This window comes from Bombus flavifrons, chromosome 14 (genome assembly GCF_040668555.2).
Source record: "Bombus flavifrons isolate JBK064 chromosome 14, iyBomFlav1_principal, whole genome shotgun sequence".
Lineage (NCBI taxonomy): Eukaryota > Metazoa > Arthropoda > Insecta > Hymenoptera > Apidae > Bombus > Bombus flavifrons.
The window spans coordinates 7,831,810-7,850,081 of NC_138455.1; the positions used below are offsets into that span (position 1 = coordinate 7,831,810).

General features: G+C 35.0%; 1 protein-coding gene and 1 long non-coding RNA gene across 2 annotated transcripts in view; one reads left to right on the forward strand and one right to left on the reverse strand.

Annotated features, from left to right (window-relative positions):
- Positions 1-272: 272 nt before the first annotated feature.
- Positions 273-1,047, forward strand: LOC138187316 (uncharacterized). The gene is made up of 3 exons (XR_011175148.1): positions 273-420; positions 593-655; positions 812-1,047. It is a non-coding gene; the product is annotated as an uncharacterized LOC138187316 (long non-coding RNA).
- Positions 1,048-10,366: 9,319 nt separating this feature from the next.
- LOC138186758 (uncharacterized) overlaps positions 10,367-18,272 on the reverse strand; it is a 50,544-nt gene continuing 42,638 nt past the window's right edge. The window contains exon 3 of the mRNA XM_069126903.1: positions 10,367-16,645. Within this exon, the coding sequence (XP_068983004.1) occupies positions 15,092-16,645 (1,554 nt within the window). The 3' untranslated portion in view covers positions 10,367-15,091. The remainder of the gene's footprint in view (positions 16,646-18,272) is intronic.

An 18,272-nucleotide genomic window follows, 5' to 3' on the forward strand; every position in this document is an offset into this window, starting at 1 on the left:
TTTCCTCCCTCCAACATACTTTTCTCGCCACTCGCCGAATACATAATATCCTCGTGTTAATACCGGCCGTACAATTTTATTATCCTCGGCCGCAATCCCGGCAATCTACTCTTTTGCGATACATAGTACAACCGTTTGTTCCACTTTCGAATCATCTCTGTATTTCCCGCCTTATTCCCTATTGGTTTTTCGATTCTTGTCCGCGCGTCTACTCACTTAGGTGATCAAAGACAAAAGAATGGTAGATGACATTTCATAGTAATCCATTCGTTCAACAGTCCAATGTTCTTCAGTTGTGTAAAGACATAATGGAAATTACTTCGTTATGAAATTCTGCACTTTTGTCTAGACTGCTCGTTGAATAATGTAAATAGAGGTTGTGAATGCTTTTCAGACGATGCAGTTTTACAGCAGACGACGGTAGGCTTTAGTGTTTGATTATTTTCAACACTGTCAATTCCATATCAAAATATGTACAATTCATTATTTACAACTATTGAAGTTCTTTCGAAGACGGTATCTCGAAATTGTCTATCTAATCACGTAATTAGGATTTACTATTCTACTTGGATAAATTGTATTCAATTTTTAGAAAACTGATGCAGAATGCTATAAATAATTGTTGTTATAGTTCTTATATTTCTAACCTGCTCAGGTAATGTTTTACTATTCTTAATCTATTTATCTAATTAGATATGGCTCTGCATTTTGTACCTCGTATATGACTCTATTGTATATATTCGTCAGATAAGATGTGTTTCTATATCCATGGTTCCAAAACTCTGAAAGATTGTTCTTTATTTTATGCTAGATGGCGATATTCCTTCTTTCTTATAGTTCCTTGCAAGCTCAGTCGGTAAACTTCATATTGCACATAAAAGAAGAATTTTGATACTCGTGTCAGTCTTTTTTTATAAACTTGAGCAACATACAAAAATTAGTACACAACGTGAACAGTAGTTTTAAATGTAAAATTAATGCCAAAGATGCTTTCATAATTGGTGTCTGTATATCATGTTTCATTAATGTACTGAATAATTGACTGTTTCAATATATGATGATTTTTGCGACATGTAGTGTTTTCAATGAACATCTTACATACATACATTTTTATATACGTTTTAAATTTTACCAATCAGTGATTATTGTTTGCGATATTCATGTCTCGTTACAGTGCTAGTGAGATTTCAAAATGTTTTGTACAATCTACACAATAAAAATTTCTAAGAAGGTTAGTAGGGTTTTATTTTAATATTATAACCTCCCTCCACATTAAACTCATATTTTACTTTATTCTATATCAATTGAAATTAATAAAAAATGATGATAAAACAATTTTCAATGTCTTAAAACATTTATGAATAATAACAGCAAGTATAAATAACATACATATAATTGATGAAATTTGTCATACGAATGACATATGAAAAAGTCTTATAAGTGTTAAATGTTTTGAGATTTTAAGACGATTATAATCAATTATTCGCATAGATGTTATAAGTGTTAAATGTTTTAACATCTATACGAATAATTGATTATAGCCGTCAGATTAACAATAACATTAATGATTCATAATAATGTATGAGTAACATATAATTAATAAAAATTGTCATACGAATAAAATATAAATGAAAGAATAATAAATATGTTTATGCAGGCTCTTCTGTATACATACGTATGTACGAGATATAAGTTAATCATAGTTCCTTCGGCCCAGATATTATTTTATTTTGAATTAAAAATTATTTTTTTCCAGCTTTGTATCGAATAAACAGTTTCTCAGATACATTTTTGTTCGTCGAAATGATACTAGATCATTTGTGTTTACTTTCTATAGTTTCTAGGTGCATCTTACTGTTCAGTCTAATGTATTTTTTTTCTTTCGAGGCATAATATGTTTATTGAAATCATATCCTTGAGCATAAGTTTCTCAGGAATTTGACGAATCCTATTCGTGCATATGTATATAACTATGGAGTCGCCCCCCCTCCCACTCCTTGTTTGACGAAATTCGCTGGGTAAATCGCGGTACGGGGTGTCAGTTAAGTGTGGACAATCAAAGAGATTAGACGTAGATCAATTCGTGTCACTTCGCGATAGGTATCTTTGGTATTTTCATGCAAATTTTTCTACCAAGTTCAAATCCACGCTATCGTTATTTTCATTTAATTGTACGTTTTTCTTTAACACTTCATTAGAATCTATTATTTACATATCTTCTTTCTTTTAATTGTCTTTTTGATTGCCCCATTTGCCGGTAGCTCGTATAATGAGTTTTCGAAAGGCAATTTGACCTTGATCATTGTTTTGTTTTCAAATAATTTGTTCTTTTTATACATTTGTTCCAATATTTTGTTCTTTTTTTATGCAGATTGCAATTATTTGATTCCGAGGAAAAATATTAGACGGATGCTGCGAAATTCGAAAGGACAGAATGAAAGTCGAAAAGACGCCATGGTGATTAACGGTAAATTTAACAACTTTTGTCTCGAAATGAGGTAATATTTCTTATATTTTAAGGAAGGCAAACGTATTTATACGTTTGTTTCCTTTTTTTAGTTAGGTAATTGGTAATATTTATTCACTATGCAATTAACTCCATTTATTATAAATATTTTGTGACATTAAGTTAATTAATATCTAATATAACAAATCTTAAATTTACGGTGAATTAAGAATACCAAGATGAAAAATGCAAGATTAAGGAAATTACTTTTTTCTTTCGAATATATTAAATTATGTTTCCGAAGAAATTGAAAAAATTATTTAACATAAATCTGACATAGATTTTTCCGATTTTGTTTCATTTGAGTAAGAAATTCAAATAATTTTTTCATTTTGTTTCATTTTCATTCATTTTGTTTGTTTGTAAATTGTCTGTAATATAATATTGACTATTAATTTTGTCATTTTCAATAACTTTTATTACATTCGAGAAAGTATGCTATCAGAGACAAGTTTGAACAGGTTCTGTGCATCGCGTTTTTTTTCGTATTGTGCAGCTTTGTTTAACGGTCAGAAAAAGTGCGCCATGTTGCATTAGAAGGAAGTCACGTATACATAAAGTACTTGAAGCTGTAATGGCGGACATTCAATTTGGCGGGTAATTTTTACAAATCAATCGTATTATGAAATATTCATATATATATATATACATATTTGACAATAATAAAAAATACTCTAAAGAAATATTGTAAATAAATTAACGATATATTTTCTTTCGTATTCTTGGTATGATATTTGTATGTATATTTTACCTATTGTAAATAAATAATAAGTAATTCGTGGTTGTAAAAAAGGAGTATTTTCGTAAACAAACACTCGACTCCCTATCCCCTACCTTTTATAAAGTTTTTCTTTCAGAATATTTTTGTGACCGCGCGCAATGCGGTTGGTAGAGTCAGTGCTTGCTGCGTTAAAACACATTTAATATTGTCTTAGAACATAACAACTTTCATTAAATTTAATTGTAATAATCAGACGCGAAATTAGAGTCAGTGTGACCGCCGATTGTCATTTGACTTAAACGGACGTGTTAATAGTCTATTATTCTTTTTTTTTTTATTTGTTAAACATTCCTTTTCGTTAGTAGAGTCGCAGGTCTCACAAGAGAATAAAGCCTTTCCTGGAGCTCAAGAATGTAAGTTTTTCGCACATTGCATTTTAATTTATTTATCGAACTAAAATCTTAAAATTTTGCTATTGAAATACACAATAAAAATGTTTGATATCGTTCAGAAATTGGTCGAGCTTCAATTTCTAATTCTGTCGTTATTGTGTTAAAATTCCACTTTTTATGTAATAATTAAACTTTATTAGAATTTCAAATCTTTTTATTATTAAAATTTCACGTTTGAATAGATTTTTATTTTTCGTTGTTTTAAGTTTTCTAACAATCACAAGTACGTTTTCAAGAGCAACTTAAATAATATTTAACATGTTTTGTTACAGGTTTTTCATAACGTCCATCATTTTTCCTCTTCTTTGGGAAGGATGTAGCGGTGTTTCAAATTTATACATGTAAGAATCTTTGCACATTGTATTTTATTAATTTTATTCCTTATATTTCGTTGCAATTATTATTAATTAAAAACTAAAATCTGGTTTTAAATTTTTATATTAGAATTTTAATTTTTACTCTAATAAGTTTATTAGAATTTTAATTTCTTTTGCTATTAAAGTTAAGTCTTCATAGAGTTTCATATTTTATTATGTTAAATTTTTTGATCAACCACCGCTGTATTTCTTAAAATAAATTATAATAATTCATATTTTATCAAAGGTATGCCACTTCTTCCCCCTCTTCCTGTTCCCAGGAAAATACCTAGTGGTGTTTCAAAAGCCAAAAATGTAAGTAACTATCTATTTTGTATTTTATTTAAGCCGATTTTTTATATTTCATGATAATTATTATTAATTAAAAAATAAAAAATAAAAATTTGACTTGTAAATTTTTCATTCCTAAATTGAATATTATTAGAAAAAATGTTTATTTAGTAGAAATTAGTCTTTTATCATTTCAAACTTTTAAAGTAATTAACACTGTCCTTACGAGTAAATTAAAATATTCTATGCTTTGTTACAGTTTTCTTCCATTGAATTCGACGACTCCAATTTGATGATGGCTTGATGACGAACTCCCTGGGATCAGAACAACATCGAAGACAAAATTCTTCACATCTAATCGTGAGTCGCATGTATTTGTGTTCCTCCGGTCATTCAATCATGTCGAAGGATGAATGGTCCGAATCGACACGGGTGATTGGTTGTATGCGTAGAATTTTTGACGAGCATAGTGACCGCGGGTATTTATACCCGTGAGTAGTAACATTTTTTGTCTATATTTTATTTATTAGTTCAGGATAGGTTTTCTTGCACACCGCGTTTTTAAATGTTGATAATATATATAATAATATATGTAAGTATATTTACATACTGCAATATAAAGTATTTTGTATAAGTAACATAATGTTGATAATAATATAATAATATATTATGTTATGAGATATAATTAGTATATATATGTGCATATGATTGAAGTTTTCACAATATATTCATTATAATTATTTATAAAATCAAAGTATTTTGTAGTGAAGAAGTCTGATACCCTCAGACTTCGTTAATATGGAAATTCAAGTATGATTAAAGTTATTACAATGCTGATAAAGACTATAAATGATGTTTATTTTAATCTTTTACTTTACTATGGTATAGAGCAGCTTTATTATTTGAGTATACACAGTATAATTTCAGTAAAATTCGGAATATGAAATATGAAAGTATATGTTAAAGTATAACTTTGATGTTATCAAATTTCACGTGCAAGAAAACACTTCGCGGCAGGTTGATATCAGAATCAAAACAAGTTTTGAACGTTTCTTTGTGTTTTCAAAGATGTGTTTTGATAAAGATATCGCCTGAGGATATTTCGAATAATAAAGTTCATTTAGAGTCCATTGTTATTTTTTGATATAAATATTACTTGCTTTGAATCTTAGTTTATATTTAATAAATATCTGTATTCTTCATTAATTTCCTTCATTCTAGCTTAATAGTTTAATTGTTCATTAAAATAATAAAGTAAAATACAATATAGAATTATTAAAATTTGAAATGAAATTAGATTGCAAAATCAAAGAATATTAGCCCGTTAGACAGAAAATATAATAGATAGGCTAATCATATTTTTAGCATAGGATTTTCAGGTTTAACCCCTTCCATGTTCATTGTCAGAATCTCACTCACGTGCTCAGGTGCTTCTTGGGTGGGAGGAAGGCAATGGGCATGATGAGTAGTCTATAAGCTTAACAATTTTTTCAGCGACTGACGTTGCGTTAGCGAATCGTGCACGACGTATTTTCCACTGTGTGTGTATGTGGTTAGGCCGTGGAATTGCGTCGTTTTTGCTATTTATTATAATATTGAAATAGTTATGGATTCGGAAATATGAATCCAATTACCATTGAAAATAACTGTTAATAAATAGATATTGTGGATTATAAATAGTAATAATACTAATCTCAGTATTAAACTGCAATGATAATTACATTGATTACAATACAACGATCTATTCTAGTCAAATTATTTCTTTATATGATATACATATACATGATCATATGCGATTATGAGTATTTAATTAAAATTGAAATTTAAATATATTTGGATAATTAAAGTTGAAATATACAGAATATTTTTACGCAATGGTCGCTAGCCATCGTCAGTCGATTTCAGGAAAATGGTACGTACTTTAGAGTGTGAAAGTTGTATGCCAAACTCGGGTGTCGGAGGCGTCCCGGGACGTCTCTCTAGTGTAGGCCTTTGCGCCCGGGTTATGTGTGAGAACCGTGGAGTGAATGTGTTGGTATGCTTGTTTTGCCATTTTTTCAGTTTTAAATAGAGGTTTCCGGGTAGGATAGGTAGCATATTTTCTGGTATGAGTGTTAACTATAAGTAGGTAGGGCCGGGCAGGTTGGCAGTCTTTCGTCGGGTAGGCGTGTTTTCGCGTGTCCAACCTGTTTCAGGAAATTTGATTTGAAGAATTGACGGTGAAGCTGGCATCACGAATGGAGCATACCATTTGTCTTGAGCCTTGCCTATCGATTTTTCGAATATCGCGGTCATGGTCGCGCAGTGGGTTCCGAAACGAACGTTTATTGCTCGAGCTTGCACATGCGAATGGACAGAGGTCGCTATGATCGTTGGTCGTCCGTGTGTACTGGGAATAGCATCCGCGATTTATCTTTTTATTTTACCTTTATAAGTTATTTTTTATTTTGCGATTAGAAAGACTCGAGCCTAGATTTAAGTTTCAGCGGGCATTGCGCCCGAAGAAAGAAGAGGCTATGAGTCGAAGAGGCCCGGCAAACTGCCGTTCAAGAGGGCAACTACCAATGACTCTCCATCCTCTGGATCATCCAGAGCATGGAAAGTCATTCTCGTTACTACTTTGTCACTATGCTCGCTTTTACTATTTGTAGTAGTAGTAGTAGTAGTTCTTTCTTTTCTTTTTTGGCCGATGTATATGTCGGTCCATCGTCACATTGGGTAGATCGCGGTTTTTCTTATTAGTGTCGTGAGAGATTAATTACGGGTTGAATTAGAGTTGCGATAAAATAATAATCGTGTTTGCTTTAAAGTTGCGAATTATGATATCGCGATTTTCTTTTGCAATTTTGATGAATTTTGAAATTTGATGAATTTCCAGAATTTCTAAGAGAGTAATACATTTTAGTTTTCTTGTGTCCTTTAAAATGTTTCCTTCATTTAAGATTAGATTTAAAATTATTAACGTTTCATTAACTTTATAATATTGCAATTTGTACTAGCATAGTATAATATTTGAACTAGCTTTTTCTTCATATAGTGAATTAGTGAATAATGAATTAGTTAATATTGTAAATATGATGAAGCACTTATCGCGATTTGATTTTGAGAATTTTCTATTTCATAATTACATATAGTAAATTAAAGTTTGCGGTATAGGATGAATATTCCACTCACGGTTTGTTTCCGGGGATTTTATTGAGTGGATACTTTGATGGCTCTTCTGGCTTTTAGAGTCATTTCTTTTTCAGCTCCTTTTATTACTAGAGTGTTTGTAATTGAAAATACTGTTAAGATATGTTTGCTTAATAACAATGAATATTTTTGCGGAGGAATACTATTATTCTTGAATGATATTATTATATATAAAGTGAAATAGATGTAGTGAAATATTTGAATATCATTTCCGTACACTATTGCATTATTAATCTATTAAAAAGACATATATAAGTCCAGTTTATCTTTCTAAAATTAATAACAGTGAATGTCTGTTATGATAGTCTTATTTTGTAACAACTGATATGAATTGATTATTGATTAAGTTCTTCGGCGTAGCAAATCGCAGGGGGTGTAAAATACAACTAATTTTTTTCCAAGTCAGTATTTCAAAACCTGAGATGTAAAGTTTAATGTCACGCCCATTGATAGGTATCGGTCTTCGTATTACTTTTTAAACATTCTACGAACTGTAGATGGGGACTAAGTGCAGGTCAAAGAGACTGTTGTGCTTGTCGAATTGCATGCGACAAGTGCATCGTAAGCGAATCGTTGCACTGATAGCATTATAATACTTCGAGGCCAGTCTTCAGCGAGCATGTTTTCGATTTCCATTCCTATCCGTGATTAGAAAGCCAACAGCATCTTAATTCTTTCTAATGACTGCGAATACCATTACGATTCTTTCTAACAAACAACTACTATCGAAACCTGATTTCTTCCTATCACGAGTTACTAATGACGCTCGTTAAAAACCAGTTAAATCTTCTTTTTCTTGAAACAAAGTTCCGCCGGAGAAGATACTAATTTCTCGACTTTCGAAGACAGTGTCATCGGGGCGAAATATTGTATTCATGCTAGAAACGAACGTTTTCAATGTTCAAGTGGCTCATGTATCTGAACGCATCTCAAACCTTTTATGAATATATTATATGTATATATTTTATGAATGTATCTCACGAATATATTAAACGAATAGGTATATTTTATGAATATATCATATATTATTGAGCCGCTCTGAAACCACACTGATCAACTTCATGAATAGAAAGATACAGAATGATGTTACAAAACTGCCATTTTTTTTTTTTTTAATTTACATTGGAATTTATTATTATTGTAATGTATTATTCATGTCATCTTCTTGCAACGATTGATCTGATGTAAGTTATTTGTTTCTTGAAGACTGAACATTAATCGTATCCTTATGTAATGAAATAAAGAAATTAGTAGAAAGTTGAGTAGCTTCTGATAGGCCCGATTGTAATTATGTCGTGCACTATGCAAAATCTTTTATATAACATTCATGGCATAGTCATCAAAAGTTTTTAGAAGTGTTCAGACACTTTGTCAAGCCACTGTAGTTGCTTTCGTTTCACTGGTGATCAGATAACTGGAGAGTAAATAGCGTCGCGGTAGGAGTCTAGGTATATTCGAAAAGCTAGCCATCGATCGATAGATCAGGAGATCGCGAATGTACCTGTTTCGCTTTGAATCGGTTCACGTGGCCAACACCGGCAACTATCAAGGCCAGTCAGTCACTCGATTACGCGCGTTTCTTCTACGCCCAACGTGAAACCGACAGGACACACGAGCCTTCTCTACTCTGTAATGGACGGCCAGGCATTAGTTTACGTCGGCTGTTTTTACCACACCCGGGACACCTGCTTGTTCGATCGCCGTGAAAAAAAATTTCGTGCCCGTGAAAAAATTCTTCACGGTAGCACGAAACCCGGTAAATGGTCAACGAACCCGTTTAACGTGCTTTCCTTCGATTTTTCACTTCAACTCCGGCTGATGTCGCGTAGGTGATAGCCATTTGATGAACTGATAGAACACCAAAAAAGAAAAAGATAATCGAAAAAGGTGGATAGAACGTGTCGTGATCGCGCGGCAGTGATTAACAAAGTGAACACGAGCACCTTATCAAGGAGACAAATTGCATTGAGCGCAGGTGTGTCTCTCGAACGTGTATGCATATGCATCGAGTTGCTCGCGATCCAACGAGGAAAAATGTAAATTATGATAAGCGTTGTGATCTTCGTGACGACTGTATGATACTCTAGTTTCTTGTTTCTTACTCGTGTATCCTACATTCTTCTCTCTTCTTTTTTTTTGTTTTTTTTTTTATTTGTGTTAGTGGTAGAGTTTGATGGCAGAGTTTAGATTATCAGACGCAGAGTCGTGTACTCTTTTTCCAGGAGGCTGTGTTCAGGTGCTCCGCTAACGACATCGTTAAATTTATCGCAACATTTGACTTCATTAAAGCTAGCAAATAAATTATCTGCCGGTCGATTCCTCCCTATGGAATATTCTATTTTTCCCGAGAGCGCGTGTGCGAGTGCGTGGAATGAAAATTACATGGGGAACGTAAAGTGGGCGGTCCTGTAAACGCAAGAACGAGTTCACCAGCAGGCCAAATAAACGAGAGTTAAAGAGTATCGGCATGGAGGACAGTCTGCGATCCTTGCAAAAACTTTCTGGCCTTCGAGCCTGCAAATTAACTCTGTTTCATCGACGACCGTCCCTTTTCAATCTTAAACTTCTAGAGGAGATATGGCGAGGTCATCGTCGAATCGTCAAATTGATCAGATTTCAGAGTATACGACTAGTTCTGATCGTAGAAACAAAAATTCGAAAAAATCTAAAGGGAGATAAAGTGCTTGAACCTCGCCAGGAACGTAGAATGACAATGCAGAATTAGTTTTTTTCCTTTCGCAGCTGCAAGTAAAGTATAATACTATTGAACCTATTAAAATGACAGGATTCAGATAATTTGTTTTTGCAATTATTGAAAATGTATATGTGCTCTTGAAAAAATAATTTTTAATTTTCATTGAAAAAACAGGATGGAAATTAATGAAATAGCAGGATGTACCTATCCTTTTGCACCATGATTTTTGGTGCACCATGAAATTGTAAGCAGCAATGCATAAAAATTCTATGAAAATAAGTCTACACGCGTAGGAAACACGTAAGGATCTAGCTGCGACTAAATCGATCAATATATCAACTTAATGTTTTAATTGTGACTTTATTATATTCCATCAAGAGTAATTCTCGATTTCTATCTTCTTTCCTCAGGCGTTTCTCGGAATTTTCCACTTTCCTTTTGTAACAGAGGAGCGCGCTAGAGATACAATAATTTCACAGTGTCGATGGTTGCACAAGCCTCCTCTCCTTTTCTAAAGTTCACCTCAAGAGACCTGCTAATCTTCGCTCGCGATCTTACGAAAACACGCGCTAATTAGCGGAGCGCGTGGCTGGTCGCGGGCCCAGGTGGAAAGAAGGAAAATCGCGTGGGTGTTCGTAAAAGAAGAGCGTGTAAAAGAACACGAGAGCAGTTGATGGGAGAATAGAACGAAGTATAAAAGTATAAGCTATGGAGTGCACGAGAAGTGCCAAGGCCTTCTCCCCGTCCACTTTCTAACGACAATCACTTTTATGTAACGGCCATTATTCGTCCTTTTTTATTACAACAAACGTAACATACAAATCCGCCAGAGTTGTGTCTGTTCTTCTATTATAATATTTATTGTTATCATTATTTAGGACAACGAATACTTCAGCCACTATAGGATCGTATGTATTGCAGGGATGATCTCTTTTTTTTTATGGGGGTTTCTGTTACGCAGCCCCGTATAGGGGATACATGTATACAGCCTTTTCGGATTTCTCCGACCAGGGACTAGAGGACTCTTTGGCGATCGACCGGTTTTACAGGCTGCCAGTGTGTTTCCGCGGAACAACGTCCGCTCCGAGTTTTTCCACTTTTTTCCGGCAACAACCCCTTCACTGCCCGGATGACTTCTCACGTTCGCCCTACCGCGTTCAATTGCTACATTTTTACAGACGAGCTCTGCACGTGTTTCCTCTCGACGTGCATGCGCAGCCATTATTCGCGAGCGAAAGAATAAGAAGATAAGACATCCGGGCACAGAGGGTTGCCAGGACACACCCTGAACACGGTCGTCGGCTTGCTGACGCGAAAACGATCGAGCCTTGCTGGAGGTTGTTTTACTGCAGGTTAACTATTTCTTCGGTGCACATTGCGAGTGTATAAATAGAGAACATCTTTATTGTTGATTAAATTTAATTTGTAATCATCGTTCGATAATTAAAAGTAAAATAAAACTTTGAAAATCGTTTTAAGTACAAAAAATATCTCTTTAAATTCTGTATTATGGAAAAACATAGAAATGTAATTTTTTATGTTAGCAATTACTGAACATAAATATCCTATTTATACATTCGTTATATGTTCTCGAACTCTTCATTCGTTTTTATTATACGTATTAGATTGTTCGGAAAGTTTGTAGCCTTTTTGATAATAAATATATTCTTTATTGTGTTGGTAGGATTAGGGAACAATTTTATTTATCTTCAATTTCTCTCAAACATTGAAATGTTTAATTCGAACAAATGTTGTCTCTGATTGGGAAAAGAAACCAATTAATTACAAATGTTCCGTTTCCCAACAAGACGATATCGAACTTTGGCTGGAATATTTAATATCATTTACCTTATCCACGAAATATGACATATTATCATAATTGTTTATTGTTCATTTTATAAAATGTTTCCATTGTTGACACAGTTTAATCCTTCTAAGACTTGAAGCAAATTATTGTGGAAAAAGATGAATGATTTTTTTTTAAAAAGTGAAGGTACTTGATGGTGATAAGACTGGCCATACGTTATTCAATTTGTATCTTACAAATTTTACTACAAACTATCCAATTTTTTCGTATTTTTTTGTTATATTTGTCTTATAATTGTTATTTATTTTATAATATTTTATTTTTCTCTTTGGAAAGTGTTTTTGGAAGTTGCGTTTTTTAATGAGCGATTCGACAAATTTACTAGGTGATTAACTAAAAATTTCGATTAGATTTATAATACGAAAGTTCACCAAGGCTCGATCAATTCACTGTCGTTTAAATTAATTTTCCCGCTGTTAATCGTCATACACATATTTCCATTATACTTCCGTCAGCTTACAGGTTTCTACACAAAGCACACTAATTTTTCGAATTATCGTACATTGTCACACAATCGTACATACGGCTTCCTATGTGATACGCGTATACGAAGATACGAAAAATAAATGGATTCGATCTTTGATTAGCGAAAGGCTACTTTACCTAGAAGAATTAATTTACTGTATAAAATTATCGTCGAAACGTTTCCAACATCAGTCGATCGATTCTCACAGAACCAACTCAATATAACTATATCTTAATAATAATATATATATATTTTATACACATGTAATAAATAATCGCTTTGCAGATCGCATAAAAGGTAATTCCAATGTAACTTTTCTGCGATCTGAAATAACCGAGATACGAAACAGAAAAATTATATCGATCTCTGTAATCCTAAAATTAACAAGTATATACAGATTTAATTATTTATATTTTTCTATACATTTTCATATTTCTTCTCGACAAAAGCAACATAACACTTTTTCTTTTTTGGCACTTCGTTATATAGTTAGCGCTATTTCACGATGATAATTTGATATCTCGTGGCTATCGATAATCGATAGGTTGCAAGCAAAGGAAATCGCCTCGAGAAAAAAATCTCGTCATCGTTAAAAGTCGTTCTTCTTCTATTTTTTCCGTCTGGTTCCTAATGCGATTATTTTTTTGCGGAACAAAAGAAAAGAGTCACGAGATACACGGTTCAGGGGCCGTTCGCATGACCTAGTTGAACTCAAAGAGAAAAAGACGAATGAGAAAGAGAGAAGGAGAGCAAAGGAGAAACAGGAATGGAAATGTTCGTCCTGACTGGAAGAGCAAACGGAAGTCGATATTAGTTCACGCGCCACTCGTTGAAACGGATGTTCGAGATCCGACCAATAGCTGGCTACGTTCTCCCGGCTTCCGATTTTTAACTAAATAAATTATTTACAACAGCCATCGCTGATCAAACGACGGGCGAATTAAATGCGAATTTTATTCGTTCAGGTACGCGTGGAAGGAAATATCGGGTTGTTTGAAACGTTCGTAGCTTTTTCATGATTGAAAGATGATCATTCGTTAGAAATTTTTGTGAGATAATAGAATAAATAATAAATGATAAAACAAAGTAATAATTTTAATGAAATATCAATAATTTCAGTTCAATTACATTTGAATCATTTACATTTATTCTAATCTCTATAAAACCTTTTTTACTGGCAAATACCAGAGTACTTTAGAATCTTTCAAACACCATTTGAAACAACTGGTTGAAAAATTCTGCGAGAAAATAATCTAATAAATAGCAGAATATTATCACAAAAAGAAACAATGCATAGATTATTCAATAAAATTCTAGTTCTATACAAATGTCATTTTCCAATCATTCTTAAATTTCATTTCTACGAATTTTTCAAACAACCTGAATATAATTACTTTATGTACAAAATTAAAGGACCCCTAACTGTTTACGGTTTCAAAAACTTCGTTAATCTATTTATACAACTTAATAATTGCAACTTTCCGTAAGAACTTTTAAGAACTTATCTCTCATTCCATTCAACAAAATACGTAGAACTTTTCAGGATGGTTCAGTCTCTCATTTGTAACTCTCGTATCTCCGGATATTAACGATTCCACGAGCCTTGGTCGGTTAATCGAGAAATCGAAGACCGCCTTCGACTTGCATTCGGCAGGTGTTTCGTGCGCGAGAATCGCTTGGTGAATGGAAATTACCGGTTTCTCCTATTCCCTCTCTTTTTCTCTTCCTCCTCATCTTTCGATTCGATGCGCTCTTTATCCGTGACGTCGAATCACGTTCGTGGACTACGCTAGGCTCCGGGGAATCTCGTACAAAAAACAGAACGAAAATACAATAAATAAGAAAAATTGACAAAACCGCGCTCGCAAAAACCTTGTATTTCTTCCTGTACTTTGCCAGGCATCGTCGATGCTCGTGTCGCGTGGAAACGTTTGATCGGAACCTCGAATCGAGCACAGTTCAAATCCTGGAGAGCAAAAAAACCAGCTGCTCCAGGCAGCGACTTTCTCTCGACACGAGTGTGACGATCCATCGCAGTCAAGCGAGCGGATTCGCGTCTAAACTGATCGATATCGATCCTTTCTAACTTCACGATTCGGTCTATAATACCAGTAAATCTACGGAATCGGAAATCGAAGTATCAGATCTGGCGCTTTTCTCTGTGACTCTAATCACTCAAATCTAGGACAGAGTATGTTCCTCTGAAAGGCCTGCTTTCGAACATAGAATTTCTCAGCAGAGACACATCAGAGCCTCAGACACCGAAAACTCGAAGACACCATCCTCTAACACAATTGAGCTAATATTATTAGTGGAGCTTCGTAAGTTACATATCTAACAGCAATATGTTCGCTAAGAAAGAAAATTAGATTTTACGAATCCACAAGTCATCTGATCATTTCGCGTGATATTGCAAAGGAAGATTGTAAAGAAAAAGTGTATAAGCAAAACAATTTGCAATTTGTCAAGTCATTAATATTATCAGTTAGTAAGTTATTGTGCAGGAGGATCTAGGACTTGTAAAGATGAACCTCGAACACAACCATTACTTCAAATAATGTTTCTTTCTCGTGGAAGATCTTATATGAGGCGTGTCGTTGCCTTTGGAACTCGCAGTATCCTTCCACGTAGTACTCCTAGTAGGTGTCACAGGGTCACTGAACCTCGTTTTGGCAAGAGGAGTCTTCTGATTCTGATCCTGTTCAACGTCTCCTTCGAAGAATCGACACATTTCCCTGACGGGAACGGCCCTCGCTCCTCTGTTGAGATCGTGAAGCGACCGGGCACGTTGCTTCCCTCTGGGACTCGGTTTCGAAGACGTTCGACCGAGATCTTCGGTGCTTCTAGCCAATCGACCACCTAGTCTAGACAGAGATTCGAACAGAGTCAGCTTCTCTCGTACTGGCACGTAATGGTCTACCCTTTGACACCGTTCCAAGAGTCTGGCCACGTCTTCCTCGCAAGGTGGCTCGGTCAGAACCGACAGAGAGGTCGACGACCTAGGTAGAGCCGTTGAATTGTAATTCTCCGCGAGTTTCGAATTCTGCGACAATTGTCGAGGCACTGGAATCCTCGAGGATAATTGGGCCAATCGTTCCTTACGTTCCTGAAGAGTCTCTACAGTTGTATTGGTAAACTGCTGTGTTTGAAGCAATTGGCTCTTCTCTCTGATGCTCCTCCTCTCTCTTGCACGACTTCTTCTCTCATTCATATCCATTCTAAGTATACCAGGACTCGCGTTACCATTTCTGGGACTGTTATTGTTCCTCTTATCATCCTCATTCCGATGATCGTCTTCGAATCTGACCAAGGAAGACTCGTTAGGCTTCACAGGAGGCAATCTGATAATGATGTTCTTCTCGTTTCTTAGTCTAGAAGTTTCATAGCCACTATCGTTGTCCTTCTTTATGGATGTTAGACAATAGCTGTCATTGTCGTTGCCAGAGTAGAACCTACTTCTCAATTTCGAGCCATAAGTTTTTAGGATATCGTTGTTGTTCTCTTCAGCTCTGTCTTTTCGTCTCCTAGCATCTTCTTCTAGCACTCTTCTACTTCTAGCTTCGTTCTCTCGTCTTCTGGCTTCTTTATACCTTTGGATCCGTTGTTCTCTGGTATCTGGTTCAGGAATAGATACTGCTGAGTCCACGGAATCCACGCTGGAACGACACACGCCGCTCCAAGGAAGACTGTCGTCACTTCCCTCACTGCTTTCGCTGCAGCCCCAGGTCCTGGTCATCGGCTGTTCCTTTGTTATTATCGTTGGAATACTTCGAAAGTCGCCTAACAGATCTTCGTCGCTGGAGTTACTACTGGACCAACCACGTAACTCGCTTCTCGCTCTTCGTCTGGATTCTTCTAAGATTGTCGTGGTTGTTCTAGGCTCCTTCTCTGTGGGAGAGTCACTGGTCCAGCAGCGTAACTCGCTTCTGGAACGTCTTCTGGATTCTGTGGGACTGTCGGGTAATGGAACGGGTCCCCTTGGACAGATGGTCAGGATCTCCAGGAAGTTTAGACAGCGTTGGGCTCGAAATGGTGTTTGCCTGACCAATTCTGCTGCGATTGCTCTCACCCAGGACCAGTACACGGGTTCTGAATCCGCCTGTAAAACAGGAAAGTTTTGTCTTAACAAATATTAGATATATTTCTTAGATATCTTCTTCAGTACTAAATACATAGATTTTCTGACTTATATATGGATCAATGTAATTTATATCCAGGTGTCTCGAATGTAATTCGAATTCCAGTGGAAATCTGAAGCGAAATTATTTTTTATTTTTCCAATAGGATTCGATGAATATGTTCAATATATCTTGTGTAAATATTGTGTAATGTATGTATTAATTATTAGTCTGCCGACGTTTGTGAAAATTCATATTTTTGTCCATACATTTGAAGAGATAGAACCTAAACAATGATTTGCTTTATACATCGAATGCTATAAAAAGTATACTTTCAATACTTCATATAAAGAGTTCACTTTTGACGTTGCATTCATTGAATATTATAGACTATACCTTTGATGTTTTGTACATGGTATTATAAAATGTGAGAGGGATATTTATGCACTTGAGTCGTTTTACTAGTGTTAACGAATGGTGTTCAGTTGACGAATCTTTCCCTTTTCCTCGTTCATACTTCATGTTTCTCATTCTAATGTGGCGATCGAAATTCTAGCCACGTCCTATGTCATTCGTTTAATGGGTCTTAGAGAACCCTCGCTACTATATAATTATTCTTGAAATATTCAAGGAAACCGACGTTAGGAGCCTGTTAGCCGATTGTAAACTCAATTACAGGCTATTATTAAGATCTGTGAATGGCGACTCAGGCTTTGTTGCTCCGAGCGAGACGCCGCTGGATGACCGCGCGAACGTCCTTTGAGTCAGTAAGGTAACGAGGCGAAGGAACTCGTTTGCCAGGAAAGGAGGATGGTGGGACTCCTTGACAATGCCGGGTCATGGGAGAGTGGCGCGCGGATCTCCCACGCGTCCGCTTATCGTCGTGATCGCTCCGGCGGATTTTGACCTTGCCTACTGACCTTATTACCTTCCGCACCCCGTACGGGTACGAGTTACGTCACCTGCTCGCGTCCTTCGCGTCTCTTGCTTATCTTATCAATCGACCTTTATGAATTTTTCATTGGTTCCTTTCAAAACCTTGATAAACTCAATTTTTTATGAATTTCTCAATTTCATTACATAGCTACACGATTAATGTTCAATTCCTAAGAAATAAATGACATTTATACAATTGCACATTAATCATGTATCTGGATAATAAATTGGCAAATTTACAAGAATTGATTAATTTAGTTTCTGAGAGGTTCATCTACAGTGACTCATGAAGGTATTTGTATACTTACAATGGAAGAATGGCATTTCATTAACAGTAGAAGCAATCTGGAAATATACATAAACGTGTCTCCTAACAGCGTTAATGAAATTTCAAAATGCTTCCTATAACACATGTATAATATATTCATAAAATACATTTTCAGCCATTTGAACTTGAATTTCAATTAAAGTCAAAGAAAATACACTGCTGGATACAGATAATTAGCACAGAAATTCAAATGAATCGAAACTTTTGATAAACCAAGAGTCGAGATAGATGGTAGGATTGTATAACTAGATAGAAATCGAGCTGCAGACGTTGGCAGAGCGTAATTAGAAATTGCGGCGTTTAGCAAAACAGGAGCTTTGACCAAGACGAGAAAGTGTTTGCGG